Source organism: Crinia signifera, chromosome 2 (assembly GCF_055691185.1).
Source record: "Crinia signifera chromosome 2, ASM5569118v1, whole genome shotgun sequence".
NCBI lineage: Eukaryota > Metazoa > Chordata > Amphibia > Anura > Myobatrachidae > Crinia > Crinia signifera.
Window position 1 is genome coordinate 26,120,701 of NC_139218.1, and position 20,686 is coordinate 26,141,386.

The 20,686-nt window shown below is 48.5% G+C and overlaps 1 protein-coding gene across 1 annotated transcript in view; it reads left to right on the forward strand.

Annotated features, from left to right (window-relative positions):
- Positions 1–20,686, forward strand: part of MAP3K7CL (MAP3K7 C-terminal like) — a 60,543-nt gene that overhangs the window by 12,155 nt on the left and 27,702 nt on the right. Inside the window, exon 2 of the mRNA XM_083171834.1 lies at positions 6,466–6,574. Within this exon, the coding sequence (XP_083027960.1) occupies positions 6,505–6,574 (70 nt within the window). The 5' untranslated portion in view covers positions 6,466–6,504. The remainder of the gene's footprint in view (positions 1–6,465; positions 6,575–20,686) is intronic.

Consider the following 20,686-nt stretch of genomic DNA (forward strand, 5'->3'; position numbering starts at 1 on the left):
ACACTGGCACAGATCAATCCCCCTCGGCAACGAGCACACTGGCACAGATCAATCCCCCTCGGCAACGAGCACAGAGGCACAGATCTATCCCCCTCGGCAACGAGCACAGAGGCACAGATCAATCCCCCTCGGCAACGAGCACAGAGGCACAGATCAATCCCCCTCGGCAACGAGCACACTGGCACAGATCAATCCCCCTCGGCAACGAGCACACTGGCACAGATCTATCCCCCTCGGCAACGAGCAGAGGCACAGATCAATCCCCCTCGGCAACGAGCACAGAGGCACAGATCAATCCCCCTCGGCAACGAGCACACTGGCACAGATCAATCCCCCTCGGCAACGAGCACACTGGCACAGATCTATCCCCCTCGGCAACGAGCAGAGGCACAGATCTATCCCCCTCGGCAACGAGCACAGAGGCACAGATCTATCCCCCTCGGCAACGAGCAAATTCAGTCCACCTTGGCATCGGCATGAAGCCCCTGGCATTGAGCATATAGGTAAGTGGCACTTATGTGTCAAATGTGTATGGTGTGTTATACAGTATGTCATGGGCATTGCTTAGTGTTATATAGTATGACATGGGCATTGCTTAGTGTTATATAGTATGACATGGGCATTGCGGTGTTATATAGTATGACATGGGCATTGCGGTGCTATATAGTATGTCAAGGGCATTGCGTAGTGTTATATAGTATGTAATGGGCATTGCAGTGTTATATAGTATGTAATGGGCATTGCGGTGTTATATAGTATGTCATGGGCATTGCGGTGCTATATAGTATGTCAAGGGCATTGCGTAGTGTTATATAGTATGTAATGGGCATTGCAGTGTTATATAGTATGTAATGGGCATTGCGGTGTTATATAGTATATCATGGGCATTACGGTGTGTTATATAGTATGTAATGGGCATTGCAGTGTTATATAGTATGTAATGGGCATTACGGTGTGTTATATAGTATGTAATGGGCATTACGGTGTGTTATATAGTATGTCATGGGCATCATGTGTGGGCTTATGAGTAATCGGAATTACAAAGTTCATTAAAACGTGCAATGGGCATTACGGTGTGTGGCATAAAATGTAATGGCCATTATGGCATGTGGTATACTATATAATGGGTGTGCGGTGTGTCAGCATTATGACAAAAATGTTTTCCATCCTGTGCAAAAATTTGGTTGAGTCCTGGCATAATGTGTAATGGCCATTGCAGTACATGGAATAATACATCGTGATTGGCATCACGATGTGTGGCATAACTTGTAATGGCCATTATGGCATGTGGTATACTATATAATGGGTGTGCGGTGTGTCGGCATTATGTCAAAAATTTTGCTGCGCGCCTTCGGCGCGCACTGTCCATGTTGTCCATCCTTTGCAAAAAAATTGTTGAGTCCTGGCATAATGTGTAATGGCCATTGCAGTACATGGCATAACACGTAATTGGCATCACGATGTGTGGCATAACTTGTAATGGCCATTATGGCATGTGGTATACTATATAATGGGTTTGCGGTGTGTCGGGATTATGTCAAAAATTTGACGCGCGCCTTCGGCGCGCACTGTCTATGTTGTCCATCCTGTGCAAAAATTCTGTTGAGTCCTGGCATAATGTGTAATGGCCATTGCGGTATATGGCATAACACGGAATTAGCATCACGATGTGTGGCATAACTTGTAATGGCCATTAATGTATGTGATATAACATGTAACTGGAATTATGGTATGCAAAATCAAGAATGAAATGGAAGCAAAGGTTTAAAAAAAAATCAACATAAGGCGGGTCTGGGGGCGGGTCTGGGGGTGGGGCTGGGATGGGTCAGTGGGTGTGTCAAGGGGCGGGCCAATGTCCGGGAATCTCTCAACAAAAAGGTGGTAACCCTAGGACAGCCGCCACCGGGCAAAAATGACAGCCACTGACAGCTGGGCAGAGATCAGGGGGCTGCCTGGCTGTATTGAGAGCACTGGATGTCCCGGCTATTTAAAATAATGGTACTTGTGGATAATCACGGCTCCCACGATGTGCATCGTATAGCAAAAAATTCGCATCGCATCGCATGCAAATTGATCGCATGCGATTTGATCGCATGCGTTTTTTAACAGAAAAGCATCCAAATGCATTGAAATTAGTATCAAACATGTTCAATGACCCCCAAATGTCATTTTTGAGTCTGTACCACCCCCACTATCAACGCGAACCCGAAGCGTGGCGAGCGCAGTGAGCCCGCGAGGGGCAGCGGTACGCGTCCTACGACCATTTCATACCCCACTATCCACGTCGGCGTGGAGTTGAGAGTAGAAAGTGTGGTGAGCGCAGCGAGCCACCGAGCCCGAAGCGTGGCGAGCGGACACGGATACCTTCACAGGTATACGCGTCCCCTCGCGGGCTTCACAGGTGTCCAATTGTAAAAAAAATTGGTTAAAAACGTAAAAATCGTATCCAGTCTCATGCCAACGCATGCCACTATATATGGCATGCGATGGGAGCCGTGATACTCCACAAGTACCAAAATAATACCCCTTTCACACCAGAAAATGCAGGGACTTACCCAGAAATATGGTCCCAGGATCATGCAGGGACATTCCCGGACTGGCCCCTTTTACACCAGCCTAGTCCCTGCATTTTCTGGTGTGAGGGGGAGAGAAAACCACCCCCGCCCCCCTTTAAACAACCAGCTATATCTTCAGAACCAACTGACCCATTTACATGTAGGCTTCGAATGATTTTGGTCCTGTGAAACTGGGCTGTTTGGTTCCAGAGAAATCTGTCCTCAAACAACATGAACAGCCATGAAATTACATTTCAGAAATTAAAAAAAATTAGTTTACCCGCAATATCTCTAGAACCAATGAATCCATATGGACCAGGTATCAGATTGAAGGCCCAGCGATTTGGGTTCGACTGAGATCAACCTCGAGCTTCTGTGATGCCGGAGGGGGAACTGGCAGCCGCTGGAACCGGGTGGAGGTCGGAATTAGCGGGTCCCATGTTATCCTATGGGGAAAACGTTCCAGGTTTGCCTGGCGGTATCTCTGATTCCCGGGGGACTAGCGACATGGGGCTGGGCTCGTTGGAAAGCCCTGGCCCTCAGCTACAAAAGGGGCCTATTTGGAGAGTGGGCCTGGAGCTGTAGCTCCATCAGGCCCATTGTTAATCCGGCCCTGCTGATGCGCTCCCTCACCCCATGACCTGCGCTCTATCACACTGATACGCACCCTGACCCTGCCGCTGGACTCTCTCACACTGACGCACTCCTTCACCCTGCGAGCATGTAACCCCTGGCAATGAGCATGAAACCCTTGACAACAAGCAAGTAACCCCGGGCAATGAGCACGTATGTTGACACGTAAAACTTTTTGGCAGGGGTGCGCTATATGTCAAGTTACACCACTGGTTAGGCTGCAGTGGGGAGAGGGATATGGTTAGGCTGTAGGAATGGATGGTTAGGGTGGCAGGAGAAAGATAAGTAAACTTTCCAGCCTCCTGTCGGAATTTCCTCCATCGGGATGCCAGCGCTGGTATTCTGACTGCCAGCGTCCCGTCTACCAGTCATCCATATGTAGACATTCCATTACAGATTATTCCTTCATAATGACCTCCTTATGATACCTGCCTTCACACTTAAAGACGTGAGCTTTATACATTCTGTTGCTTTAAGATTGTAAGCTCTATGGAAAACATTTCCCTGCTTTCTGTACCGTTAGTAGTCATGGTATGTCCGTGTGGATTCCCATATTAGGAAGCTCTGCGGAACGTACTGTTATGCTGACACTATATAAATATTAGTGACAATAACCGCTCACATTCCCGAGTCACACAGACAACGATCAGCTTCCAGCTAGATCAATTCTTCATATGGAAACATTGAAGATAATTGCAAACGTCAATACTAGTAATCTGGTAATAACCCCAAATATACCCGCTACCATGAATCCTATACTAAACAAGACACCTCTATTAGCTTTAATATATACAGAGATAAAATAATAATATAAAACTTCATCATATCAATCTATATTTATCGTATCATTTGCACAATAAAACTGAATACAAAATATATATTGCGGGTATTTGGGGCATATTTAGTATCTAACTGATTCATCGCGCCCCATGGGGCTCCGCCCCCTTAACCTGTAAACGATATGGTTTAAGAAACGTACCGTGTTAAAATGTTAATGACTGTACACAGGGCGTGATTTAGATGTGATCGTACGTCTGCTTTTTTTGCACGACTGCAAACAGGTCCCAAACTGGGCATAGCGTATGCACCGCAATGCACATGCGCGTTGTACCTGTAAGCGGAGCGCCGCTGGGTGAGGGGCCTGTGCGAAGAAAGCGCTCACACAGTCCTTCGCTAGGACAGTGACAGAAAGAGGGCGGATATGGGCGGAATAAGGTGTCAGCTGACCGTTTATCACACTGACGCACTCCCTCACCCCACGCCCTGCGCTCTATCACAATGATGCACTCTCTCACCCCACGCACTGCGATCCATCACACTGACGCATTCCCTCACCCCACGCCCTGCACTCCATCACACTGACGCACTCCCTCACCCCACGCCCTGCCTTCCATCACACTGACGCACTCCCTCACCCCACGCCCTGCGCTCCATCACACTGATGCACTCACTCACCCCACGCTCCCCCATCACACTCACCCTCACACCACGTCTTGTGTTCTGTCACACTGATGCACTCCCTCACCCCACGCCCTGGGCTCTATCACACTCACGCTCTTCCTCACACCACGTCCTGTGTTCTATCACACTCATGCTCACCCTCACACCACATCCTGTGTTCTATCACACTCACGCTCTCCCTCACCCTGGGGACAAATTTCTATCAGACTCACGCAATCCCTCACCACCTCATGTCCTGTGCTATATCACACTGACGTACTCTCTCACCCCACGCACTGCACTCTATCACACTCATGGTCTCCCTCACCCTGGGGCCTGCATTCTATCACACTCACGCTCTCCCTCACCCTGGGGCCTGCACTTTATCACACTGACGCACTACCTCACCCTGTGGCCTGCATTATATCACACTGATGTACTTCCTCACCCTACGGCCTGAGCTCTATCACATTGACACACTACCACACCCTACGGCCTGCACTCTATCACAGTGATGCACTCCTTTACCCTGCCGACTGTGCTCTATCACGCTGATGCACTCACTCACCTTACGGCCTGTGCTCTATCACACAGACGCACTCCCTCACCCTGCGGCCTGCGCTCTATCACACTGATGCACTCTCTCACCCTATGGCCTGCACTCTATCACACTGACACACTCCCTCACCCTGCGGCCTGCGTTCTATCACACTGACATAAACCCTCACCCTGTGGCTTGCGCTCTATCACACTGATGCACTCCCTCACCCTACAGCCTGTGCTTTATCACACTGACATGCTCCCTCACAGAGAGGCCTCTCCTCTCCCTCATGCTGAGAAAAAAGCAGCAGCCACCTGTAGTCCCCCCCCCCCAACCAAATCCCCTCTAGCCCCGCCCCCATCGGGTTTCTGTGTAGCTTCGCCAACCTGCTGAGTAGGGCAGCCTGGCTGTTGGCTAGCCATCTCAGGGGGTGAGAGCCATAGGTGGTACAGTAACAGTGAGGGAGGGAGGGCAGTGTCTATGTACCAAGCCTTGAATAGATAAATGAAGTACCAACCAACCAGCTCCTAACTACCAGTTTTAAAACATAGACTGTGACATGGAAGTTAGGAGTTGGCATGAACATTTATTTAGCTTACAACATGGCGGCTCCCCTGCAGGGCTGTCTTAACAGCACTGTAGGCCCCGGGCAAAGCAATGCATTTGGGGCCCATCCACACCCATTCATGGGAAAAAATGTAAACAAAAACATGTGCCCCATTTCTCCAATAGCATCCATACAGTGAATGGTTGTCATCACTCTGATTGGTGGATAGCTCCAGCCATCAACCAATCAGCGTGTTGCAGGCTGGGCGGCAGTTAGAGAATGCTGGACTCTGATTGGTGGATAGCAATAGGCAGTATTCTCTACTGCCTCCCCAAAAACTTAGGACCCACAACATAACCTGTCCCAGCTTGAAGGCCCCCAGAATTGGGGGGGACTTTGGGCAAATGCCCATTGAGCCCTTACGTTAAGATGGCCCCTCCTCCCAGTGTGTGTTTAGTTTATTTTAAAATGTAGTTTAAAAAAAAAAGCCTGCAAATGTTGTAATTGTGCTTTCAAGGAAAACAAGAGAATCGTAAACCAACGTTTCAAATGGAACGTCATTTTGTAAAACACTCAATGCGCAGAACCTTTGTCCTTTACATAATTGTTATCTCGGTATGACAATGCTATTGGATTATTATGTTGTCTGATCTCTAGTTGCTGTTTCTCGCCTTTCATCGTCCTTTCTGTTTTAAAATGAGTTTTTCTTTCTGCGTTGCCAATTGTTTGTGTTATTATTCTCTTTTCAGTATTATTCCAGATAAGGTGGTTGAAGCCATTGTATCCACATGATCACCACAGCCAGAATTCCTGCTGATAAACCCGTTCGGATTTCCTTCAGTCTTAATGACTCTACAGGTACTGATCCGTCTCTTCTGCCTGGGTGAATGAGAAACGGCTACACATCCTGTGGCTGATTGTTATCTGTAATCGCCTCATAAGCCTTGTTACAACAACTCATACTGTATGAAATATGTATGAGCCAAGACACTATCCAGCTAGACTACTTATGAGGGACTTACCGTTACATTTATCTTACTGTACTGTGAAGGGTGAATGCACATAAAATCTGCGAGACTATAAACCTCAAGGAACTGGAGCTAAAGCAAAACATTCATGGTAAAGAGTAATACAAACTGGTTCCTGTCTTAGTCATGGATATGGCCGGATTAAGGGGGGCAACATGAGCGGTTGCCTGGGGCCCCCACAGTGACATTACTAGAAATTTAGCACCTGTCAAAAAAAATTCTGGCACCTTTTTACTATAGCCTATTACCTTTTTTACTATAGTGCATGCTCGGTGCCAAGGGGGTTTCTTACTCTTTCCAGGGGTTACATGCTCATTGCCATGGGTTTACATGCTCGTTGCCATGGGGTTACATGCTTATTGCCATGGATTACATATGGAGCCACTCTCGTTTAGCAGGGGTCTGTCGGTCGGATCGCTATCTGCCGGAAGGGGACGCGCATGGAGGAGACGCTCATGCGTCCCCTTTTGACGGAGGTCCTCCCCTGTCCCCTCCACATCCCCATCGCTGTCCGCCAGCCCCCTCCACCTCCCCGTACCCCCTTCTAACCCTGCTCATTTCCCTGAAGAGGAGACGGGCAGGGTTCCCGTCCCCCACCCCCGAAAACTGGGACGCATGTGTGTGTGAGACGCTTGCGCATCCCAGTCAGATGGAGTGCCTCTCCACCAGCGATCGCCAGCGAGGACATTCTGGCGATCCCCGGCGCTGACTGAGAGGCGCTCCATCTGTACATGCTTGTTGCCAGGGGTTACATGCTTGTTGCCAGGGGGTTACCAGTTTATTGCCAGGAGGTGCCATCCTCACACCGCACTTGTGCTCCCACAATTTGCCACTTCCATGTAGCGCTGTATGCGTGTTCTCCCCTGACAGACGCTAGAGGTCAGTAGGGCCTCTTGCATCCATCTTCTCCAAGGCAGAGACCATTTTTTGGAGGGTCATTTTTAACAGGTGTGGACGGGCACACTGCTTTGAATCTGGAAAGATCCTGCAGTCCCCCCCCTCCCCCTCAGGCCCTAAGTTCCCTTTACAATGTGCAAATAATTGGAATAGTAGCATGCCATCTGATCTGCATATTAATGAGTATATACGTTATCTTAATAAGTGAAATAAATACCCCCCAGAGTTACTGCAAAATACTGTTTATAAATAATTAGTCCCCATAGAAACAATCAGTGTCTGCTCTATTCAATAGATATTTTATTTTTCCCCCAAAACTGATGACATAGGACATTACTGTCAGGGCCCAATTAACAATGAAGTGGGTGGAGCTACAGCTTTACCCAGACCGACGTGGCACCTAGTTTGACCCAGCTTACTGTATGGTGAAAGCAAAGCTGTTTATGTGCCAATGGGACATTTGTTCTCATCAAAAGACATAACTGGTGTTTTATTATATGGCTTTGTAACCAGAGCTGGCGGAACGTGGTAAGCGGAGTAAGAATGGGGGTCAAGCCAGAGAAGCGCTCCCCTCCACCGGTGTACCAGCAGGTGATAGCCTCCCGTTTAAATTGAAAAGAAACAGGAGTCGGAATAAATGGACTGAGGGGAACAGCACCTCAGGGGCTCGGCGTCTCTGTCCACGTACAGACACAGACCCTGCACCACTCCAAAATGGCCACCGCCTTAGAGGAGACAGACGCTAGAGGTTGGGCAGGGCAAACGAGCATGTAAATCCCCCTGGCAATGAGTATGTAATCCCTAGTGGCATCAAGCATGTAACCCAACGTGGCTATGAGCATGAAACCCCTGGCAAGGAACATTTAATTCCCTGGCAACAAGCCTATAACCCCTGGCTTCGAGCAAAAAACCCTGGCAACATGCATGTCATTTCTGGCAACGAGCATGTAGCTAAGCACCACTTGTGTGACATTACGATGTGTGTGGCACAATATGTAATAGGCATTACAGTATGTTTTATGATATGCAATGGGAATTATGGTGTGTGGTATAATATGTAATGTCCATTACGGTTTGCGGCATAATGTGTAATAGGCATTACGGTTTGCGGCATAATGTGTAATAAGCATTACGGTGTGCGGAAGAATAAGGTGCACAAATTAAAGTTGTGCAGAATCCTGGTGCAATGTGCTCAGTCTGGCAATACTACTTTGGGCATTATACATCCTTTTTACAGCATGCGCCTTCGGCACACTCTGTCTCTTTGTAAATACGGAAAAACGTATTAAAAGTGTAGTCGGACGGGCCTCTAACCGGCCGGTCTGCTAGTAACGGGTGTTGGTGTTGCTTTTGGATTTAGACTGGGGATCGGTTCTCTGGCGGTCGATTTGATCTATTAGTGGTCGACCCGATTGCCTTTTGACCTATGAGCTGTCGATCTATTAATGGTTGACCTTAAAGATGTTGACCTATGAGTTGTCGTTCTATTAGCGGCCCACCTATGAGCGGTCGATGTATAAGCGGTCCACCTATCCATGTTTCAATTCAGTTAATGTAGATGTAAAGTGTTGTCAATGTGTTGCTGTTGTCGATGATCTGGATGTTGACCTATGTACGTTGTCGATCTTGCACATGTCGACCTAATATACTTGTCAACCTATTGGTTGTCGACCTTATATATGTGTTGACCTCTGTTTAAGACAGCAAGTGGTTTGTGTAGACCTGATGTACTGATGACACGATCCTCATGTACAGCTAAGGAAAATGTGTATGTGTGTGTGTGTATATATATATATGGGGGATGGCGGCCTGGCACTCTCCCGGCTGTGGTTATAGGACCCCGGTGCCCTTGAGGAAAGATGTGAAGGCTTGGGAAGAAATCACGGCACTCCAAGGACTTTTTCAAAAAAATATGTATTGAAGGGAAAACACGGTACTTATGTAATATCTGGGCTCCCATTTTTCTTATGAGACCGCGTCCCCTCGCGGGGCTCGCTGCGCTCACCACGCTTCGGGCACGGTGGCTCGCTGCGCTCGCCACACTATATAAAATCAACTCCATGCGTAATTGGATAGTAGGGGTATGAAAAAATGGGGTGCATTTAACATGGGAGTCCAGATAATACATAAGTACCGAAAACACACACCAACGTTTCGGAGCTTAGCGCTCCTTTTTCAAGGTGAAAAGGGTTACACTGTTTTTTCACCTTGAAAAAGGAGCGCTAAGCTCCGAAACGTTGGTGTGTGTTTTCCCTTCAATACATATTTTTTTGAAAAAGTCCTTGGAGTGCCGTGATTTCTTCCCAAGCCTATATATATTTATATATATACAGGGGCCCCAGTGTGTGATCACAGGCCAATGCACCCCATCCTGGGAAGTGGGTGCTGTTTGCGCCCCATTCTTATGAATGGTGAATGTTTTGGTACTGCTATATGTATGTATGTATGTATGTATGTATGTATATGTGTATATATATATATATATATATATATATATATATATATATATATATATATATATATTTAATACAGAACATATAAAGGCCATTGCTCTGCTGAATAGGCCGGGCTTGGACGGGGAACGCTGTGTGGGGGTAAGTGCATGTCTGTTCTCACCAAGCATTTAAGGACATTCTGAATACCTAAATAGATCGGCATATGACACAGCCAGTACTTGGCTCAGCAGTGAGGCTGCCATGGCTGAGGAATGACTTCTGTGATGGGCGTGGGATCCCCGTTTAAAGGACCCCTGTCCATCGTACCAAAAGAGTGAATAACAAAACACACAGGGCGAGATGAGCTTAGCCTTCAGAAGTGATGAAGTGCACATCCAACGAGTGTTTGGGGTAATTAGTATCCCCCCGCTCACCATCATTACCGCTCTCTGTGCCCGCCAATACATGACCGCCAGGAACCCACTATAGTGTAATATTTCTATATTTTATCATCAGATACCATACAGCTTTGGGGCGGGATGCTCTAAAGCAAAAACGTGTTAAAAACCCAGGTATATGGGTTTTTACAACATTTCCGTATGCAGTAAAGCCCCTCAACCGGGGCACCGCTGCGGAGGGAATCACCAGATTTTGCAGGCGATATCCTATAGAAGTCTATAGGGGCATACACACTGAGCAATTTTGTGCTCTTTTCTAAGCAATCTGACTAGATTTCTTAGAAAGTAAGCTCAGGTCTCTCCGTGTGTATGCCCTGAGCGATTACGATGCACGGTCCCGCACATCGCTATCGCCTGCTAACTAAGTCAGTGCATACAGTCAAAATCTAGTCAAATTGCTTAGCAGGTGACTGCAAATCTCTCTGTGTGTACAGAATGAGGAATAGTGATCGAGATCTCTCATTCTGATCCACTACCTGGCCTTATTTTTGATTAAGCAAATTTGCTTAGCAGAAATCACTACATGTGTATGTGCTCTCCATGGCGCGATCCTGACATTCCCTACCCTAAATAGCTTAGCACACATCTCTATGTATGTATGCCCCTCTCTGCAGCACTGTCGTGGGTCCCTTCCCAGCATGCCCCGCGGCCGGAGCCGTCACTCGGCGCTGCATCACAAAGGACAACTCAGCGCAATAACTCCATGCCAATAAAATAAATGATCCTTATAAAAAATAAATAAAAAATAAGTACAAAGCCATAAAAAGTAAAAATAAAAAGTGTGTAATTAAAAGTTGCAGGACTGCACTTAAAAATTGCTAATAGCGAGGTCAAAAATCTTGAATTAATGCAAACATGCTAAGATCCCTATGGTCGTGATGCTCTAACATCCGCCGCCTCTTACCACATCCCGTCGCCGGCTACCGCATCCGCATCTATACTAATATGCTGTAATATATGCGATTAGTATCGCAAAGGGCAGCTGACAGGGGGTGAGCGGGACCCCGTGGCTCTCCCCCTCCTCATGTGCCCGGCAGCTCCCTGCAGCAGGAGGCTGTATGGACATCAGGTGAGGGGTGGGGTCTGTGTGAGCCGGTGGGGGGTCACAAAAAGAAGCCTATAGGTTTCTATGGAGTATCACCAGCTTTTGCGAAGCTCAGGCATGAGTACAAAAATGGGTACTCTTTACCTAGCACGGCGCCCGCGATTTTGATCGTGGGCATCGCAGGTAAAAAAATCGCGGGCATCGCGGGCATTGAATGCACTAAAAATCGGGTGCGACGCGACCGACGCGATGCCTGCGATTTCCCATAGGGATCAATGTTAAATTTCTCAATTGACCCGATTTTACTGTTCAATGCCTCAATTGACACGATTTTTCCATAGGAAACAATGTTAAATGGCCCACAGAGGCCAAATAGGCACCCTGAAGTGTGAAATTGCCCCCACAATTGTTAACGCCACCCCACGATCAACGTCAACCCGAAGCGTGGCGAGCGCAGCGAGCCCGCGAGGGGCGGCGGTACGCGTCCTACGACCTTTTCATACCCCCACTGTCATGATTGGATGCCATCTTGTCATGAGCGATCGCCATTTTTACGCCAGAAGGAGCGTAATTGTACGACGCCATTCTGCCCTAATTGTAAATGTAATGGAGAAAGTGACCTGCCTTTGCCCTGGATGGTTGGGAGGACTGGGGGGTGAAGCAGGAAGGCAGATGGGATCTCCTTCCTTTGAAGTCCATGCTCTGTTTACAATACTGTTTCTGATATGGTGTGCAATCTACTCATCCTGTATTTTTATGTGGGTAAAAAGGTTATTCCAACAACCCTTGCTCATCTGTTTGAAACCTCAACAGGAGGTTATCTCCTTCCCCCCCTGCATCTATAAAACTTGTACTGAAGTCCAGGGTCTCTGGTAAATGTCTTCCCAGACCAGAAGAGATGTCAGAAAAGCAATTCCCTTAGACCTCTAGAATGACACCTTATTTGAGATAAGAATTAGCAGGGGGTGATTGAATGGCTAAATTGCTAAGCCTCAAAAGAGAAGTCAATTAGCCAGCCCCTGGGGATATCCTCAGGAAACCCCTGGACAAGGAAGATTCCTGAGGTGGGGGCTGTGATTGTGTGTGTTTTTGCCAATCTTAAAAGTGTGTGTCTCACAAGACATTTTGTTCATTTTCCTTGGGATGATACGGGTCCGATACCTGTCTCTGAAATGATCCAATATCCGGAGAGATTTCCACTCCAAATCCCGCTTCATGCTGTGTGTCCTTGAAGTGGTTTGTTTCTTTATTCCCATTTTGTTTTATTTTGAAACTGTTTTTACGTTTGACTTACCTATTAATCATATATCTTGTAACTTATGTTTTCTGTAATATACTGTAAGCCTTGTAGTGTTTTCACTTAATTAAAAAGTTATAATTAGTTCTGGTATCTGCTGTTTTCCAGCCCAAGCCTCTGACGAATTTGCCAGGGCGCTACCCTGTAACTCATAATTTGGTGTGTCGGCAGAATCAAAGCTGTCGCGGACTAAGTCCAAAAAGCTTACTTTGATTGGTGGCAAGCGGAATCGTGGTGAAATACGCACACGCTTGGGATACCCAGTAGAAGTGTCACGTGGCCGCGATTCTCAGATTGTCGTATCTGGGGAATCGCCGACTAGGGTCGTGACAAACTGGTGGCCAGCGGTGGGGATATTTCAAAAAGCAATTTTTGTTTTTATTTGGATAACTTAAGTGAATACATTTCACCAGATACCAAAACTCAAGGCTTATGTAGTAGTGTAAGTCACTGTAAAAGCATTTTCTGTTCCCCATCCCTGTTTTATTATTTTGGAGAAGTAACTGCAGCAGAATGGCAGCTACTTATAAGGAGGCACAGATTAAGTGGAGATTGACCTGTGACTCTATGGAGGAAGATACAGAGCATCACGATGGCGGACTTGTGCGTGAGAGTTCACCAGCCAGGGCTACTGAGGTAGCAAGAGGTGGACTTCGTACGGAACTTTTACTTTCTGCGGAAATTAATAGTGTGAAGTTGGATCGTGATGTGGTCTCTGGTATCAACCGAGTGGAGCCTGCCAAGGGGCAGACCAGGGAACAGATGATCCAAGTCCTCAGAGATGCGGACCAGCAGGTAGCTGGGGGGAATCAAGCGGATTCCAGGTCTGAGGTTGGGAATCATTCTGGTTCCAGAACAGAGGAAGAGGAGAAGCGGACAATGAAGATTGCAGGCCCCACAAACCGTGGATTGGATGCCTCCAATTACTGCTCTGCCTTGGATCTGTATATGCAAGAGGCTCTGAAGTATGTGAAAGAGCCAGATAATGCCGTGGTGCTGAAACTGATAATGCAGTTTAATAAAAGGGAGTCCACTGCTGCAAAGGAAGCAGCAGATCGCAAGCTTCAGCTGGAACTAGCTAAGCTCAGCTGGCAGCCTGTGGCAGTGGATGCAAATTTCAATGGACTGCGTCACAAGGATTTCCCTGTCTTTGAAACACACAGGGAGAGCAAAGTAAATGCCGGCTTGGTTGTGGATAACCAGCTGGACCTGGACTTTACTCAGGGGACTGGCATTTCTGCTAGTACCAGGGAGACTGGAGGGTGCATGGCAGTCACAGAGGCTGCGGAGTACCAATCCCCTATGGTACCGGAGGAGTCCAGTGGGTATATTGACCCAGAGGAGGATGATGATGTGTTTACCCTAATGAGCACAGAGGAACTAACGGAAGAATGCCAGCTGCAAGGTATCTCCTGCCACCACCATACTCGTGGGGAGATGATCACGCAGCTCACCAAGGCAAGGGACGATGAGTACAATGCCTTCAGCCAGTATCGTGCAGCATTTCGTGTCTGGGGTCCATCTGCGTCTCCTGAGGTGCTGCTGAGAGAGCTGGGAGAATGTTACCAATTCGCGCAGCAGGAGGTCGCTGCTTGGAGAAAGCTGGATACCCCATTTTGGAGAGATCAGTGCCGCCGGGTAGATGCGGAGTGGCATCGCCTAGAACAGCTGCTGTTACCAGCTCTGGAAGCAAAGTCCCAGTTTAAACTGCTGGGAGAAGCAGAAGCTGAGGATGTCAGCAGCTTGCTCTCACCAGGAATGCCCTACCAGGACAAGGTAACTCTGCCTACTACAGTCGTCATGGAACCTGCTCCGGAGACCTCACATCACAAGGCCCAGTTTAAACTGCTGGAAGATGTGAGCAGCATGTTCCCACCCGTTGCTCCAGATTTGTTGCCGGAAGAGGCTGGCTGCATAGTGAAAGTATGCAGGGAAGGGACAATGTCGGAAAGAGGAATGGGACTTTCTGACTGCATGCACACAAATGTGTGTGGGACTACTGATGTGGGACTTTTATTCACTCCACACATATCTGTCAATATTGTCCACACTGTCGCTAACCCTTCTGAACCATATGATGCATCTCAGGTAGTATGTAACCATGCTGAACATTGCAATGTTGTGATTTCTTGTGAAACTCCTGGGATGATCTGTGATAGTGCCGTACCTTCTGTAGAGGTAAGGGAGGGTGAGTTAAAGACAGGTATAGTGGGTAATCCTTGCCAGTTTGTGGGGTTAAACGAATGCCCTAATCTACTTGGGAATGAGACACCCTCACTCACCAATGGTAGGAGTGCTGAGGGTGATGTCATTCAGGTTGCGGTGCTAGAAGCTAACCCTATTCTTCCCCAGGGACCTGAGGCTATAGAGGTTTTACCACTGGCCAATTGTAAGCCAGGAGGATGGGTCCCATGTGTTGTGGAAGATGCACAGGCTAATTTGCAGGTAGTGCAGGATGCCTTCCCAGGTTATGAGATTGATGTTAATGTTGACAATGTGATGTCTTGCACTACTGTGGGAAATGTGGTACCAAGTATAATAAGTGACCCGGTGGGTCCTGTGTGCACTGCAGACCTGTCAGATAGGGGAGGGTCTGTGTGGGCAGCTGTAGTCACTACTCGCTCCCAAAATAGGGAGAGAGTGTCCCTTGCTGCAGCTTCCCCCACAGACCCCCCTTCTTCTTGTCGGGACACAGTCACACAGCAGGAGGTCCCTGCACACCCTGAGGGCTCAATAGAAAGTGGATCTTTCAAAACTGAATTGATAACGAGTCTCAGGGCTGCAGCTGCAGCTCAGGAGTCAGATGGCTCCCAGGGTACTCCCAGGCTGTACTGGGAGAATGGTTGTTTGCATAGAGAGTATGGAGTCCACAACACTCCACCGGGGCAAGTTACGGAACGTCAGCTGGTCATACCCCAAAGGTATAGGGAGGGTCTGCTTAAGGTAGCTCATGAAATTCACCTCTCTGGAAACCTTACGGTTAAAAAGACCGGGGCTCGCCTGCCTAAGTTCCACTGGCCAGGTATGATGAAAGAGGTGGACTGGTACTGTCGGACCTGCCATACCTGTCAGATAGTGGGGAAGCCTGGGGATGTGGGCAAGGCCCCCCTCATTTCTTTCCCCGTGGTATCAGAACACTTTGAGAGGGTGGCTGTAGATATGGTAGGGCCCCTTGCAGTGCCCAGTAGCTCCAGAACAGAGTACATTTCACTAGGGGTAGACTACGCCATCCGTTACCCAGAAGCGGTGGCCGATGCCCTTGTCCCCATATTCTCCCTGGTGTGGTTCCCCAAGGAGATATTGATGAACACCGGAACCCAGCAGGGGTCCCCTCCAAACACGGAGAGATTCTGTGACCAAACCACCGCCATGGAGGCTGCAAGCCTGCAGATGCCTGGTGAGCCGCCTCCCACTGCGGCTGCCCCGTACCTGGGAAGTGTGAAAGATACACATGGGTATAGTGAGAGGGTTGCTTCAGTAATAGAGCCAGTGGCAAGTCGTGAAGCTGCTGTGTGTAACCAGAAGGGTCTGAGGGCCCACGGAGCACAGATAAACTCAGCTCCATTAACCTCTAAAAGGCTGGAATTGGATGTTTCCAACACAGGGGACAATGGCCTGTTGATTTCCCCCCCTGCAGAAACCTGCCCCCCTTCACAATTCACACACACAAAGGCTTTGAGGGAGTGTATCTTCCCCCAAGTGAAAGGTAGGGGGAGTCAATCAGCTCAGGCAAGAGAGCAGGACAAGAGATTCTTGGAAGGTGACAGGATTACCTGTCCCACTGTATGTAGTGCTGAGGTAAACACAGGAAAGGCCCTAGCCCATATGATTTGTATCATATTTATTGTTGTTAACCTCATGTCATGTCAAGGTACTTTACAACACCTGATAGCATTGTCCCACAGTCCTCTTAAGGCTGCCCCAATCAAGCAGAGGCTCGGGAATGCCTACACCTCAGGGGAATGTCTGTGTGGGGTGTGGCAGAAGAGGTTGGTTCTGACCCCAGGATGGCAAACGGAACTGCCGGCGGCAGGTGAGAATCTATGCCCAGGAGTCCAACGCACAGCGGGGGTGGGCTGTGTCCTTGCCAGCAAGGATGGCACAAGGGGACACAGCTTCCACTGTATCAGTGTACCCACAGATGGCTTGGGCAGGTACACCTGTTTGCCCGCAGCTTGCTGTCTCCTGGAAGAGGAGCAAGAATCCGGTAGTTCGGAGACCCCGCCCATAGCGCTGGTCCTAACCTGGAAACTGCAGCAGTCTGTCGGGCAGGGCGCTGACAAGTGTCAGGGCTCAGCATGGGATACTGTGGCTGGTTTGGCCACTGCTCCCATGCTGATCTTTAAAGGGGGAGGTGTCATGATTGGATGCCATCTTGTCATGAGCGATCGCCATTTTTACGCCAGAAGGAGCGTAATTGTACGACGCCATTCTGCCCTAATTGTAAATGTAATGGAGAAAGTGACCTGCCTTTGCCCTGGATGGTTGGGAGGACTGGGGGGTGAAGCAGGAAGGCAGATGGGATCTCCTTCCTTTGAAGTCCATGCTCTGTTTACAATACTGTTTCTGATATGGTGTGCAATCTACTCATCCTGTATTTTTATGTGGGTAAAAAGGTTATTCCAACAACCCTTGCTCATCTGTTTGAAACCTCAACAGGAGGTTATCTCCTTCCCCCCCTGCATCTATAAAACTTGTACTGAAGTCCAGGGTCTCTGGTAAATGTCTTCCCAGACCAGAAGAGATGTCAGAAAAGCAATTCCCTTAGACCTCTAGAATGACACCTTATTTGAGATAAGAATTAGCAGGGGGTGATTGAATGGCTAAATTGCTAAGCCTCAAAAGAGAAGTCAATTAGCCAGCCCCTGGGGATATCCTTAGGAAACCCCTGGACAAGGAAGATTCCTGAGGTGGGGGCTGTGATTGTGTGTGTTTTTGCCAATCTTAAAAGTGTGTGTCTCACAAGACATTTTGTTCATTTTCCTTGGGATGATACGGGTCCGATACCTGTCTCTGAAATGATCCAATATCCGGAGAGATTTCCACTCCAAATCCCGCTTCATGCTGTGTGTCCTTGAAGTGGTTTGTTTCTTTATTCCCATTTTGTTTTATTTTGAAACTGTTTTTACGTTTGACTTACCTATTAATCATATATCTTGTAACTTATGTTTTCTGTAATATACTGTAAGCCTTGTAGTGTTTTCACTTAATTAAAAAGTTATAATTAGTTCTGGTATCTGCTGTTTTCCAGCCCAAGCCTCTGACGAATTTGCCAGGGCGCTACCCTGTAACTCATAATTTGGTGTGTCGGCAGAATCAAAGCTGTCGCGGACTAAGTCCAAAAAGCTTACTTTGATTGGTGGCAAGCGGAATCGTGGTGAAATACGCACACGCTTGGGATACCCAGTAGAAGTGTCACGTGGCCGCGATTCTCAGATTGTCGTATCTGGGGAATCGCCGACTAGGGTCGTGACACCCACTATCCACGTCGGCGTGGAGTTGAGAATAGAATAGTATGGCGAGCGTAGCGAGCCACCGAGCCCGAAGCGCGGCGAGCGGACGCGGATACCTTCACAGGTAAACGCGTCCCTTCGCGGGCTTCACAGGTATCCGCGTCCCCTCGCGGGGCTCGCTGCGCTCGCCACGCTTCGCGCTCGCCACACTATTCTATTCTCAACTCCACGCCGACGTGGATAGTGGGGGTATGAAAAGGTCGTAGGACGCGTACCGCCACCCCTCGCGGGCTCGCTGCGCTCGCCACGCTTCGGGTTGACGTTGATCGTGGGGTGGCGTTAACAATTGTGGGGGCCATTTCACACTTCAGGGTGGCTATTTGGCCTCTGTGGGCCATTTAACATTGATTCCTATGGAAAAATCGTGTGTCTGCAGTGTGAAACCTCTTCTACCCATTGATTTACTACAGCCATCATCACCAGCCCCATGCTAGGTGCAAGCGCTCCATCAGAAGCAGGATCAGACAGACAACCATGACACTCCCATAAGTTACGGTGGTTCTGAGCGATCGCAGTATCACCGCCCAGTTCCCTCTCCCCTCACTTCCATTGAAAGATAAATCCGGCCAAGTTCCGTCCTACTTAGAACAGGACGGCCATCTGCGCATTCTACTCGCCATGTGCGTCCGTTCACAGAGCCTCGGAATCAACCCCGATGCCAGAAGGAACACTCAATAAATGGAATCTATGGGGAAATTTACTGAAGCTTCTAAAAATGAAAGGTGATGCCACCCGTAGCGGGTATCCGAAAATGGGGTACAAATCCCAATAGCAGGGTTTTTACCGCATTTTCGTGTTAGAACATCCCGCTCAACATCTAGAATTTATCTATTGCACCCTATCAAATGATAGACAGAATCTAAATGGTTGCTACGGGCAACATCACCTGTTCATTATTAGAAGCTTTAGTAAATGTACCCCTATCCCGTTATTATGTCACCTTTAGGAACCTGGTTTCCAGCATGCTGCAATTCCCTGGGCAGTGTTTCCACAATGAAAGTCATGCTCAGCGCCAATGCGTATGTCGCCTGGTATAAATGTCAGTTTGCGCTCTGGGTGCTCAGCCTGTCTCTGTACATTACCCCCGCTTCTGATGATGCCCTTCTAGGCAATGAGCCATAACTGATTCCTTTCTCACACAGGTAAATGCTACAAAGCACATCGGTCACATCCCAGTCTCTGCGGCCTCTGCACAAAATGCCACAGGGCACTGGATGATAGGAAAACATTGTTATTAAAGGTTAACAACTCTCCTGACATTATTTACACTGGATGGTCGGTAATCCGAGCTCGGGGTTCTCTTCTCACCGTCTTTGTGTAACAGGAATTCGAAGGAACTGCCAAAATGTGGCCTATGTACAGGGGCGCTGGAACGTTTTTAGGTTGGGGGGGGCAAGATATAACCTCATTTTGGCGCCCCCTAAATTGCTATATGTTACCCCCGGGCACTATACACACTGGCAGCGGCATATACACGTGGGCATTATACACAGGGCAGCGGCATATATGCATGGGCATTATACACAGGGCAGCGGCATATATGCGTGGGCATTATACACAAGGCAGCGGCATTTACGCATGGGCATTATACACAGGGCAGCGGCATATACACGTGGGCATTATACACCGGGCAGCGGCATATACATGTGGCCAGAGACACCAGGACTGACATTAATCCAGGGGTTGTCATTTACTCGTAAAAAGTGGAAAAAGTGGCAGTGTCACCCCCAAACAGATTTATGTGATTATGTCTGATTATGATAATCAGACATAATTACATAAACCTGTTTGGGTGTGAATCCAGGGGTAAATGACAACCCCTGGATCTGTCAGTCACTGGGGAAGGGAGGGTGAGAGGAGCAGCATTTACCTTTAAGTTTTAGTTGTGGCAGCACAGCGTGATGGCTGCTGCTGCGGCTGTTGTAGGATGCTCCCGCGGCTCCCGCCCATGCACTGATCCACGCGACCAGTCTCCCTCCCTACGGCCCGCATCCCGCCCGCCAATCACTGTGGAGGCATCATATACACAGCCACTGTGATTGGCGGGCGCTGGTTCTCAACATCTCCCCGCAGCAGTCATCCATGTGGGCGGACGGCTGCGAATAGGAATCGGATTCTTGCTGAGGCGCTAAAGCAGCTGTGCGGGCGGGCGGCTGCGATTAATCAGTAATATAGGCGGACGGGCGTGAGGCTGGATCAAGCTTAATCAGCCCACCGCCCGCCCGCCTATATTACTGATTAATCAGCCGCCCGCCCGCACAGCTGCTTTAGCGCCTCAGTAATTTTGGGGGGGGGCA